Genomic DNA, 13,112 nt, shown 5'->3' on the forward strand with positions numbered 1-13,112 from the left:
GCGAGTGTTTAGTAGGCTGTGTAGTAAAGTGAATAGAAGCGTGTTCTATTTTTTTGCGAGTGGACTGCGAGTAGCCACGTCCCGCGCGCTCTCCCTTCCCCCTCACTCGCAGTGTGCCTGCCTAAACACGTCTGGACAGGAGTGTTTAGTGTTTAGTGTTTAGCGTAGTGTGTAGCGTCGCGAATTTCACCATTGTCCTGCACTCGCACTAATCACCTGCACTCGCAGTTGAATTGGACACTACTCGCACTACACACCTGCACTCGCACTACACACCTGCACTCACACTAATCAAAGTGTGAACCAGCCAATAGTTGTATCTTATAACTTTATCTTATTTGAATAATTGGGAGTAGGTCCTTTTCATTATTTTCCTAGTGTTTTCCTCTATTGATACTATAAATCGATTTAGTTATCGATTCCGATAAAACAGTTGACCACAGATTATAGTTGACAAGTCTGATTTCTGAACTCAGGTCTAATCGGCAATCAGCTTGCAAACGACGATAAACGAATTACGAATTACGAAAACGACAATAGACAGAATCCGAGATTCAAGAATTGTCGATAATATTGTTACGGATTTTGTTCATCACTTTAGCAAAATGTTAGATCCTGCGACTAGTGATGGAGTGGATTTAAAATCTTGCCGCATATGTTTAACAACAAAGAAACCACTATGTCCTCTATTTAGATATAAGTTATCAGGAAATTATGCCGAAATGTTAACAGCAATAGCGGATGTAAAGGTAGGATGGAGAGAATACCCAAGTTTAATACATAAATTGCATCTAATATACTACTTAAATGCATTCTTATTTCTGTCAGCAACAAAATTTAGTATTTCTCAACATGATAATGAAAATCTTTTATATTTAAGGTTTTTCCAAATGATGGCCTTCCTGAAAAAATTTGTGTCAAATGCTGTACATCATTGGAAAAAGCATACCTTCTTAAAACAGTGGCTGAAAGGTAAGGATAGAGTATTTTATTATTTATTATATTCTAAATTATTCATAGTATACTTTAGGATTTGATAGTTTACTACTACTACTAGAAGGATTTGTAAGTTTATATATCAATAATTTAATTTTTAGTCCTGTCACCTGACCAATCAAAATGTATAATATAACAATGATATGATAAGTTTGATACTTGAAAAGATTTTAAGTATAATATTCTTTTTCAGGTCAGACAGAAAAATGAGGAAAATTGTTGCCAGTTTAAAACCCAGCATAAACACAAAGAAGATAGCATTTAACTCACTGACAGACATAAAAGATGAAATCGCTCCATTAGTGAAATCGGAACCAAAGTGGGAAATGGAAATTGATGTTCTTGGCCCTAACAGTATTCCCAACACAGATTCTATTGAATGTAAAGATATTGTTATAGCCAATACTGTAATAAGAAAATTAGAAAACTATGAAAATAAAATACCAGAACAGATTGGCAGCTTTGACGTTAGTATTTGTTTTTATACTTTTATACCATCTTAGTATTTTAAATACTACTATTATTTTATCGTTAACATCTATACTAATATTATAAAGAGGAAAGGTTTGTATGTATGTATGTACATGTATGTATGGTTTTCACGCATAAACTACTGGACCGATTTTGATGAAATTTGGCACAGATAATCTTTAGACCCTGAGAAAGAACATAGGCTACCTTTTATTGCGAAATATGTACACGGGCGAAGCCGGGGCAGACCGCTAGTATATTATAATAGTTCAGTTCATAAAAAAAATCTGCCATAAAAGAATTGAATATTTAAAGCAACTTTTGTCTTTTCACTCCATGCTTTGTATGTAGATTTTAAAATGCCAAGAACGATTATTCATGCAACTTATCTTAGTAGTGTGTATTATAAAAATGTGAAGTTTACATTTTTTTTTAATAAATTCTTTGTAAAGGGAATCCTCATCAATAAAAATAATAATTCCTTGTTTCAGAATGATTTCTTTGATGATGTTGGGCATGATGATGATGATGACGATTACTTACCCCCTTTGGAAAAAACAAAAAGTAAATTTAAGAAACCAAAATTAAGTGACATAAAAGTTTTCAATAGTAAAGGTAAAAAAACTATAATAAGGAAAGTTAAAGTGGTGAAACATCTTCAGACATTGGATATCAAAAATGAACGATCAGGCGAAGATAAGAAAACTACATCAATAACCTGCTGTATGTATTTAAACAAAACCATGTTTTTATGTTGATACTATTCTTTTATAACTTTAAGAACATGCTTAAATATTTGGTTTTTTTTAAATATTTAGTCCCAATTCTCAAAAATGGATCCAGAGGACCACCAATTCTTCTAAAGAGACCTAAAGATGCGACTTCATTGAAAGTACATCAAAACCCTCATCAAAAAAATTCAAGTAAACCAGTTGGGCGCTGCAGCAAACAAGTATCATCTGGGAAACAGAGAGAAAAAATGGTGTGTCCTGTATGTGGCATCTTGACATATACTCTGGGAAATCATATGGCCACTCATGAAGGTATATATTGATATTAAAGTATATTATCATATTATAGTCTTATAATTATACTATTTGATCTGCATGAAATTCAATATTATATTATTTTTAAAATCCAGTTGCTGGCACGTTACTTTACCATTTTTTAGCATAGTGGGGGAAGCTTGCACATATAAAAAAAATGTACTAAAACTTGATGCGCAAATTCAAGTGCCCCCCCCGCCACTTTTGTCCAAGTAGTTTGCCGGGAGGTATACTAGACATTTTTTTAAATATAGCACAATACCTAGTATAAAATCAGTGAAATAAGCATTATATCTTTCAGAAAAAAAGAAATTTAACTGTTCACAATGTGCACGGACATTTACACATAAATCAAATTTGCTTATTCATCTTAAACAACACTCTGGTATAAAGGATCATATTTGTGAAGTTTGTGGTGCAGGATTTTATACACAGAAGTCATTATTAAGGTAATTAGGCAAATTATTATTTATTTCAATTTAATGAAAAAATCGCCATTCTAAACTAATCATATATTTTTTCTTTACTAACTTTCAGACATAATTTAATACATAAGGGAGAGAGGCCTTTCCAATGTGATCTATGTGCTAAGAAGTTTATTGCAGTGAGTAAAGAAATTTTAACTTGTAAATGACAACTAAAATCTGAAATAAATACTTTGTTTCGACATTAAATACTTAAATAAATTTTAAATTTTACGAATTTTTTTATTTTTATTTTAGCGATGCGACCTCACACGTCATTTACGTATACACGCCGGTTACAAGCCATATAAATGTAATGCGTGTACTATGTCGTTCAATGCTAAGCACCAGTTGCAGAATCACGAACGCATGCATACAGGAGAGCGGCCTTATAGTTGCGAGGTATTTATTTTATTACGTTTCTTTGATTCTTTTTATTACTTTCTTATTATTTTTGGTTGTCTATAGCAATTATACATTTTTTCAGTTCGGCTACGAAAACTTATTTTATGAAAATAATTTTTTGTGCATTTTTTGTGTTATACAGTGGTAGACATTTAATTAGAAACTCGTAACACGATGAAGTAGTCATCAAACTTATTTAACATTTATGTCCCCAAGGTTGTATTAACGTATTAGAGATTAAGTATTATTTCATATGTAATAGAACACCTGTTTATCTAGTTTTATAAGAAATTGCTTAATTTTAATCAAACGTTAGCTTAAATTAATAAAATTAAACAACTTTATGTGAAGTCTGATTTCCGAGTATTTTCAGTCTGGACAACCAATTATAAACAGCATAGTTTGAGTGTGCCAAAGTCAAAACCTGTTGAAATGAAGCCAGTATTTTTTTCTTCTACAAATATTTGCACCGTTTTTAAACACTATCTAAAAGTTTCTGAAAATTAATTAACTTTGCAGTAAAAATTGGTAAAAGTAAGATTTGTGACCCATCAACGAGAAAAATAATTTTAAGTTTACATTTTGACAAAAACTAGAGTTACAGGAAAATTGCAAATCATTTAGAGTGTTTGATGAAAATATATTCAATGCTATAGTTTATTTAAAAGAGCATGGTACTTCCGATCAAGTGCCTAGAAAAGCTCGACCATGAAAAACCACTGCACGCGAGGATAGGCAAATGATTCTTTTGGCAAAGATGGATCCATTTAAAGGTTCCAATTCTATTAGAAAATATGTAAATATGAGAGCAGTGGTTTTTCATGGTCGAGCTTTTTTAGGCACTTAATCATAAAATATAAATGATAAGTTTTGAAAACTATATAAATTGTATAATTTATACATAAAACTAGCTTTCCGCCCGCGGCTTCGCCCGCGTAGTCAAAGAAAAACCCGCATAGTTCCCGTTCCCGTGGGAATTCCGGGATCGCGTCATTTTCCCGGGATAAAAAGTAGCCTATGTCCTTTCTCAAGTATCAAAATGTCTCCATACCAAATTTCATGAAAATTGGTTCAGTAGTTTAGGCGTGATTGAGTAACAGACAGACAGACAGAGTTACTTTCGCATTTATAATATTAATATGGATTTTGGAGGGTAGTTGTAGTTAATGCCAATTTATACATTTTTCAGGTGTGCAACGTCTCGTTCAGTTATAAAGTTAATTTAAACAATCACGTGTTTAAAACGCACGGTATCAACTTGAAGTTCAAATCGATACACACGGTAACGGAAGACGTATTACGTCGTGAGATGGGAATGCTGAATGAGGCGAGAGAAGCAATCGCTCACATAATACCGCACCTCTCAGAAGTACCAACGCCGGGAGCGCATGAAACAGTTCACCATACATCCGATTACAATGTATAGCGAAAGTCAGTGTTTTATTTTATTTTCATACAAACAATAATGTAATTTAAAAACTATTTGTGTTGTTTTTGTTGTTAATTTAACATTGCTAACAATTTAATTAGTGGTCATTTTCGCAAAATAATTAAGATAGTTTTGCTGTTTTTAATACTAGCAATAATTGGAATTTAAATGTTGTATGGTTAAATTATACCATGTGGTGTTCAAAACTTAGTGTAAATTAATTAAAGTTCAAATAAGTAACGTTATATTTCGTTTAATTACAGAAACAGTCCATAGCAATACAAATTCTTCACAATGTACCTATTTCAATAGTATTAAAAAATGATATTTATTCACGGCAAGTTCAAAACATTTCAAAAATTTTCGTCTCATTAAAATTGTATTACATTAGTAGCGTTCTCGATAGTCATTTGTACAAAAACAAGCAATAGTAATAGGCTTTTTAACAGCGACCCAATGTTTTCTGATTTCGTCCGGTAACTCTTCCGATGAATCTTCATCCAAACGTTCCTTCTTTTTTAATACAGTAATCTGTGGAAATTCAAATAATATATAAACTTAGTTCCAAATCATTTACGTGAAAAATATAGTTTTAAGTTTTCCTCATATCGAAATCGGAACTTATTTCCATATACATATTATCATTTTAATATACAGAAAAACTTCGTAATATTAAAATGCAGAGCAGATAAATTCTAGATTCTTTTCACCGGCTACCAAGGTAAAAATGACAATGTATGAATTTTTTACGATACCATTCAATACTTACATTGTACATACGTATTTGGCAACCAAAATCTGACGAACATAGATCCTTATTGCATATTCTACTTTCTATGGTACTAGGCACATACTGGGGACCGAGGTACCTTAACTCTCCCTAAAATTAATATAAACTTTAACATCAAATGCCACTCTACTTATATAATTATCATTAAACATTTTCTTATATATACATCAACTCACTCGTTCTTCACAACTGCAAGGTATTTCATGTACTCCCCTCTGAAATGTTTTCATTAATTAATAACATGTCAAAAATATTAATTATCAACTCAAATTCATTGTACTCACATTATATTTATTCACCTTTATATTACCACGTTTTCTTGTTCTCGTTTCAACTGATTTGTCTAATAATATTATATCATTACGTATCATATTAGCGTAGTCGACGATTAAAGCTGGTAATTCTTCAGGGTTGGTGCGTGGGCTTAGTAATTCAGTGGCGTATGCTACACCGATATTGTCACTTTCTGGAACATCATCGTTTGCCCTTTGTACGACGTAGTTCTGTCTTGTATGTGTCCTCTGATTTTCCACCATGAATTCGTCAACATTCGTCTTCTTTAATGCCACCATGGGTATCCACACTTGAATTAGTAGTAAACAAGTAACACATAATTCTATCAACATGGAATGCCGGACCTGTAAATTGAAGAAAAATCTTAATGTGTGTTCTGTAATTGCGGCGTTCTGATGATAAATACATTTGCCACTATCTTTCTTTAAGATAAGATTCGTTAAAATATAACTGAAAACCGTCGCCCATTTGTTAAAAGATTATTTATTTTTAATTATTTAGAATAAGTCGTATTACGTTGAAAAGCTAGAATTAAAATTAAAGATGAAATAACAAAGATAAAAAGTTACAAGTTACCTACAAAAATAAATAAAATTCTTACCATGACGATCTTCAATGTCAAGGACTGGCAAACGAATAATGCTGGAGAAGATATTCCTCGCCTTTTATACTTTTATTAGATTGATAGGTTTAAGAAAGCTCCATTAACACCCCCAGCTGAAATAGATACCTTTGCTATTGTATTCAATAATGGACATCCAATTTACCTTTGTTCTCAAAAAAGAATTATCTTGAAAAGCGTCCAGTTTCCATTCATGAGTTATATTGAACATATCTCATTGTTGTACTTAAAGCGTTATAGCAGTATCTACTCCAAAATTAATAATGCGCATGCAAATCTTCGCTAATTGTCGTATTTTCGAAAACACTCGAATCATAGAATCGTAAGAGCCCTAAACAATGCACTTGCATTTTACACCTTGTTCAAAAGAAATAGAAGTCAATGCACGGTCATACACAATCAAAAACAAATCGGGCGGTAGGTGCCGGTAGCCTGTCAGTCGAAAAACTCAAAAATCCGTCAATTGCTGGTGACTGCACGTGTTCTCTCTGTGTGGAATTATATAGAGCTGCTATTACATACCCTTCTTGGTTTTGTTTTTAAAGGTGAATTGAATTAATCGATGAAATGATTTACACAGGTGCTGGCAGTAGGGAAAGTGAAAATGAAGAAGAGCATAATGAAAGTTCCGATGTATCTAAAATGTCAGAAATAAAGATAATCCCTGATTTTGATTGTTTTTATTTTTATTTTTTTGTATATTGAAGAATGATCAGTACTGTAAATACTTTTGAACTGAGATTTTAATGATTAGATTTATATGGTTTAAACTTTAAATGTAAACCTGTGTTTGAAAACCATATTTTATATAATACATATAAATTTTGTGTTATTTTAACCTTCTTTTCTTCCATCATTACACCAGCTTCAGCAAGACACTTTAAAAGTACTAGGGTCAACCGGGGCAAATGCAACTAAAAAAATAACAAGTTTCAAGTTTGATCGGTTGCAGTTATCTCCTTTTATATTTGGTCATTTATTTGACCCATTTAGTGATTTTTGTATTTATTCAAGATTATTTTCAACCAATCAAGCAATACAGTAGTCTTATAAATAACTGGTAGTGAGAATATTTCCTAAAATTGGTAGAAAAAGTTACATTAACCCCTCATCATCATCATCATTTCCAGCCTTTCAGGACGTCCACTGCAGGACATAGGCCTCCCCCAAAGATTTCCAAAACGACCGATCACCAGCGGCCTGAATCCAGCGGCTCCCCGCCACTTTGATCAGGTCGTCTGTCCATCGCGTTGTAGGCCGTCCCACACTGCGACGTCCTGTACGTGGTCGCCACTCAAGAACCTTTTTGCCCCAACGGCCATCGGTTCTGCGGGCTATATGCCCAGCCCAGCGCCACTTCAACTTACTAATACGGTGGGCTATGTCAGTGACTTTAGTTCTTTTGCGGATCTCCTCATTTCTGATTCGATCACGCAAAGAAACCCCGAGCATAGCCCGTTCCATAGCTCGTTGAGCGACGCGAAGCTTTTGCACCATGCCCGCGGTTAGCGACCACGTCTCAGATCCATAAGTCAACACCGGTAACACACACTGCTCGAAGACTTTCGTCTTCAGGCACTGAGGGATTTTGGACGAAAAGATGTTGCGTAGTTTCCCGAACGCTGCCCAGCCGAGTCGGATTCGACGATTGACCTCTTTCCCGAAGTTGGACTTACCTAATTGGACGGTTTGTCCCAGGTAAACGTATTCGTCAACAACTTCGAGAATAGAGTTTCCAACTGAAACCGGAGTGGGCACAACATGGACATTTGACATGATTTTCGTCTTGTCCATGTTCATGCTAAGGCCCACTTGTTGTGAAACTCTGTAGAGGCCACCGAGCATTGTATTGAGGTCTTCCAGGGATTCTGCCATGACTACGATATCGTCGGCAAATCGAAGGTGAGTGATGTACTCGCCATTAACATTGATGCCAAGTCCTTGCCAGTCCAGGAGCTTAAAGACATCTTCCAAAGCAGCGGTAAACAGTTTCGGAGAAATAACATCTCCTTGTCGGACCCCGCGCTGCAGAGGAATTGCCTTTGTGCAATGCTCCTGAACCCGGACTGACATAGTGGCGTTTTCATACAGACTTCTCAACACTTCGATATACCGATAGTCAATGCGGCAACGCTGAAGAGACCTCAATACGGCCCAAGTCTCGATCGAATCAAAGGCTTTTTCATAGTCCACAAACGCCAAGCATAATGGCAGATTATACTCCTCCGTCTTCTGTATAATCTGCCGCAGCGTATGTATGTGGTCCATGGTGCTAAAGCCTCTTCGGAAACCGGCTTGTTCGGGAGGCTGGAAGTCATCAAGCCTGCGTTCGAGACGATTCGTGATGACTCTCGAGAACAGCTTATAGACATGGCTCAGCAGTGATATTGGCCTGTAGTTCTTCAACAGGGTTTTGTCTCCCTTTTTGAAGAAGAGGACAACCATACTGCTGCTCCATGCTTTTGGCGCAGTGCCCTCGAGTAAGGTGGAATTGAATAACCTCTGTAGCACTCTGAGGATTGGTTTGCCACCCACTCTCAGAAGCTCAGATGTGATTCCATCCTCACCCGGCGCCTTGTTGTTTTTAAGCTGTTTGAGAGCCATCCTAATCTCGTACAGGCTGATGTCCGGGATATCTTCGGTGTAATGTCGGGTTAGTCGGGCTCTAGGATCTTTCGCCGGACTCGCAACAGGCTTAGCAATGGAGGTGTAAAGGTGTCCATAAAACTTCTCGACCTCGCCCAGTAGCTCCGGTTGAGACGACACAATTTTGCCACTATCCGTCTTCAGCTTAGTCAACCGGCTTTGCCCAATAGATCCATCTCTTGCAAACACTTTTGAGCCTTTATTTCGCTGTATCGCTTCTTCAATGTTTTTTGTATTGAAGGAGCGGATATCGTATCGCAAGGACTTTGTAATTCGTCTATTGAGCTGCCTATATGACTTCGCTTCATCGGAAGTATTCAGTAGCAAAGAGCGTCGCTCTGCCAGGAGCTTGAGGGTATGGTCGGAAAGTTTTTGTGTTCGATTCTTACGGGGAATCTTGCAGTGATGCAACCCTACCGTACGAACCGTTTCGATAAGCCTGTTGTTCATATCGTCCACAGATACGTCATCGCCTAGGTAAGCGAAGCGATTTTGGAGCTCGAGTTGAAAGCTTTCGGGGTTCTGAATTTGGGTGCGGAACGGTCGAAGAGTTGACTTAATCAAGCGAGACCTTTCGAGTTTCACATCTATATTCAATGTGCCTCTTACCATACGGTGATCGCTGCCGGTTTTGACCCTGTTGATCACAGAAACATCATTGAATATATGTCTCTTTGTAGTCATGATAAAGTCAATCTCATTCCTCGTTTTACCGTCGGGGCTTATCCAGGTCCACTTCCTATGCGGAGATTTCTGGAAAAAGGAATTCATCATGAAGAGTCCTTCTTTCTCCAGAAACTCAGCGAGCCTCTGGCCCCTCGGGTTGCGCTGCCCAAATCCAAATTGCCCCACTCTCAACTCATCATCGCCTCTTTTGCCCAGTTTCGCGTTGAAATCCCCCATCACAACATTGAAATGTGTTTTCGAGGTGTGTATGGCTTTACTGATGTCCTCATACATTACCTCCACATCTTCATCTGAGTGTGCCGAGGTCGGAGCGTAGACCTGAATAACCTTTAAAGAATATCTATCAGATATTTTGAGGATCAGGTACGCTACCCTGCTCGACACACTTTCGATGGATATGATGTTGTTAATGAGGGGTCTGCGAACGATAAACCCTATTCCACCTTGGGACTGTTGGTCGCCCTCCCGGTAGAAGAATAAATTACCGGATGTCAACGTTATCGTGTCCTCCCCCTGTCTTCGGACTTCTGATAACCCTATGACATCCCAGCGTAACTTACTCAATTCTTCTTCCAGCTCAACAATCTTTTCGTCCGTCCTCAACGTGCGTGCGTTGTATGTTACCAGGGCCAAGGGTCGTCGGGAGTGGTAGCCGGATCGCTTCCGGTGATTCTTAGCACCCCCCGCCCCGCCGTTACCATGGCCGCTACCGTAGCCAGGAATAGCGGAGCTGCCGGGTACTAGGGGCCTGGTTGTTGTTGCACTATTCATGTGTATTTTTTTTTTTTTTATGTGTATATTTTTGGGGGGAAAGAATGCCAATACTCGCCACGCTTGGCAGGCGGGTTGGCGAGCGCAGTTGATGGTAGGGGAGATCATGCATAACGCTGCTGCCCGTTTGCATATAGTTGACCCTTAGTCGCCTTTTACGACACCCACGGGTAGAGATGGGGTAGTGCTATTCTAGGCCGGCACCACACGGCACACGGCATTAACCCCTAGTCGGGGGTAAATGCAACTAACTGCCATAGCTCTTCTTCTATTTCATATAAAACAACGAATATAGAATATATTTATGAGATTTCATGTTATTCATAGGATTTTGAACTGGATTACCGTGTAGCAAGAACGAGTTTTCAGGAAAAATCTTATTTTTCTGATTGTGGGGCAAATGCAACTATTTGTTAGAGAATTAGTGTGGGGAATGCAAAAAACTTATTCATCGATATATTTTTATTATTCTATATAATTATATATACAATAACGTTATCTATACAATAACGTTGCGATCGTAGATGGCGCCGCATTATTTAGAGGAAAAACTCATGTACCTACTTTGATTTACCACTTTACATCGCAACAAAAAAAAAATAACAGTGTACTACCTACTAAGTCAATTTTAGTTTTTGGTCAGAACAAATAATATTCTTTGTGTTAAATATTGTTAAAAACGTAAACCAAACAAAATACGTTTATTAGTTAATCAACCGTTTACTAAAAATTACTTGAACAATCACAGAACTATCCTACCTATCGTTTTTAGTTACTTATATTCTTTAACCACGCTTTATCTAATTTGAATTTTACTTATGAACCCGTCTCTGGGTATAATATCGAAGAAATAATCGATGGTTCTTCTTTAATTAATCATAAAGAAAATATATTTTGACTACCAAGAAGGATACATAATAAAAATATCGACACTGTCACATCACTAGTGTTTTTAGTTTCATACAAAAATATAAGGGGCTATTGTAACTAACCTCACAGTTGCAATAACCCCACAGTGAAATTTTCATGAGGCAATTGTAACTGCATCAATAACACAAAATAGAGTCAACTAACGCACTAAAAATATAAATGAAATATGCTTAACGGCTTATGATAATCGTGTCCAATCAAAAACACCTGCAAAAAATCACTCCTAAACAATTTTTTTGTCTGCAAAACTCGACACCTGTTTTTACGCACACCAACTTCAAAATAGCGGTTTGACACAATGGCCTATCAATCAAATAGTTTTCATCGTAGGGGCACCATCTATTACTTGTAAGATTTATTAGTCGTTGAGCTATTGAATCATAGGTGGCGATTTATTACAACAACTCTAATAAATTAGTTATGATAACTAGTTGCCATAGCCCCATAGTTGCATTTGCCCCGGTTGACCCTATACAATTTTCCAAGTAAATCAATCCAACAAAGATATTATATTCGCAATCGTGGGGTTATCCTTGCTATTTACTTACATGGAATTATCGAAACAAAATCGTTACTTACAAATAAATATTAATCTCTTTTAGCACTGTTGTATTATCTAATGATATATTTGGATTTCTTGCTACACTTAGTCACCGGTAAATTACCTGTATGTATAAAGTTGATAAAATATTTGTATACGCGCGCTAACTTTTTATGGGCATTCCTGATGTTAATTTTATTAAAATCCTAGCTGTACCGGCTAGCGTTGTTCTGCCTTATTTTTATCATATAGGTGTATGAAAATCAGATGGCCGATTCTCAGACCTACCCGATATGCATACAAAATTTCATGAAAATCGGTCCAAATGTTTCGAAGGAGTATGGTAACTAACATTGTGACACGAGATATTTATAGAGATATATTTCTTATAATAAAAATTATCGCTAACGCGCCTTTAAGTTATTGTTGTTTATTAAGATGGTTAAGAATTACATATATATACTTGCTCTTATGCTCAATTAACTGAAAACTGTTTTTATGTTATTGTTATCTTCAATAATATTTTATTTAATCTTCATTTTTAAAATTACAAGTAATGCTTTGTATTGTTACTTCATGAGGGAAATAAATTTTAAACTATCATTATGAGAAATAAATAATAACAAGTGGAACCAAACTTAGAGATTAGGTACATATATAAAAAACTAGGTTTCTACCTGCGGCTTCGCCCGCGCAAACAAAGAAAAATCCGCATAGTTCCCGTTCCCGTGGGATTTCCGGGATTGCGTCATTTTCCCGGGATAAAAAGTAGCCTATGTCCTTTCTCGGGTATCAAAATATCTCCATACCAAATTTCATGAAAATTGGTTCAGTAGTTCAGGCGTGGTTGAGTAACAGACAGGCAGACAGAGTTTATTTTTTAATTTTTTGCATTTATAATATTAGTATGGATTTAATTTTTCAAATGACAATTTGATAGTTTAAACTTTAAACAATACGTTTTAAACTACCGTTCATTAAAAAGTTTATACTTAGGTTAGGCAAAAATAAAAACAAAAA

At 36.1% G+C, this 13,112-nt stretch overlaps 2 protein-coding genes across 3 annotated transcripts; one reads left to right on the plus strand and one right to left on the minus strand.

The window, feature by feature from the left end:
- The first annotated feature begins 377 nt into the window (after positions 1 to 377).
- LOC149484629 (uncharacterized) lies at positions 378 to 5,101 on the plus strand. The gene is made up of 9 exons (XM_089700845.1): positions 378 to 749; positions 881 to 972; positions 1,190 to 1,463; positions 1,959 to 2,190; positions 2,286 to 2,510; positions 2,815 to 2,962; positions 3,051 to 3,117; positions 3,236 to 3,379; positions 4,572 to 5,101. Exons 1-9 carry the CDS (start codon positions 606 to 608, stop codon positions 4,806 to 4,808), a joined length of 1,563 nt encoding a protein of 520 aa, XP_089556971.1. The 5' UTR covers positions 378 to 605; the 3' UTR covers positions 4,809 to 5,101.
- On the minus strand, positions 5,051 to 6,610 carry LOC149484630 (prothoracicotropic hormone-like). Of its 2 annotated transcripts, none has more exons than XM_089700849.1 (5): positions 6,497 to 6,610; positions 5,901 to 6,239; positions 5,778 to 5,816; positions 5,581 to 5,691; positions 5,051 to 5,342 (listed from the first exon to the last, which is right to left on the minus strand). In XM_089700849.1, exons 1-5 carry the CDS (start codon positions 6,497 to 6,499, stop codon positions 5,199 to 5,201), a joined length of 636 nt encoding a protein of 211 aa, XP_089556975.1. In that variant the 5' UTR covers positions 6,500 to 6,610; the 3' UTR covers positions 5,051 to 5,198. The 2 variants fall into 2 exon arrangements, with proteins under 2 accessions (XP_089556975.1, XP_089556974.1); XM_089700848.1 differs by having other exon boundaries at positions 5,886 to 6,239.
- Between the last annotated feature and the right edge of the window lie 6,502 nt (positions 6,611 to 13,112).

This window comes from Colias philodice, chromosome 11 (assembly GCF_061535455.1).
Source record: "Colias philodice isolate Cphi_HAF_F1 chromosome 11, ilColPhil1 Martin Lab GWU primary, whole genome shotgun sequence".
NCBI lineage: Eukaryota > Metazoa > Arthropoda > Insecta > Lepidoptera > Pieridae > Colias > Colias philodice.

What these genes read in the sequence shown, in the direction of transcription:
- LOC149484630 (XM_089700848.1), bottom strand. An exon ending in TAAAGGTGAATAAATATAAT is followed by an intron (nt 5,817 to 5,885) that starts GTGAGTACAATG and finishes AAAACATTTCAG; the next exon opens with AGGGGAGTACATGAAATACC. An exon ending in GCCAAATACGTATGTACAAT is followed by an intron (nt 5,343 to 5,580) that starts GTAAGTATTGAA and finishes GAATTTCCACAG; the next exon opens with ATTACTGTATTAAAAAAGAA.
- LOC149484629 (XM_089700845.1), top strand. Translation starts at nt 606, where the DNA reads ATGTTAGATCCTGCGACTAGTGATGGAGTGGATTTAAAATCTTGCCGC. An exon ending in CAGCAATAGCGGATGTAAAG is followed by an intron (nt 750 to 880) that starts GTAGGATGGAGA and finishes TTTATATTTAAG; the next exon opens with GTTTTTCCAAATGATGGCCT. An exon ending in ACACAGAAGTCATTATTAAG is followed by an intron (nt 2,963 to 3,050) that starts GTAATTAGGCAA and finishes ACTAACTTTCAG; the next exon opens with ACATAATTTAATACATAAGG.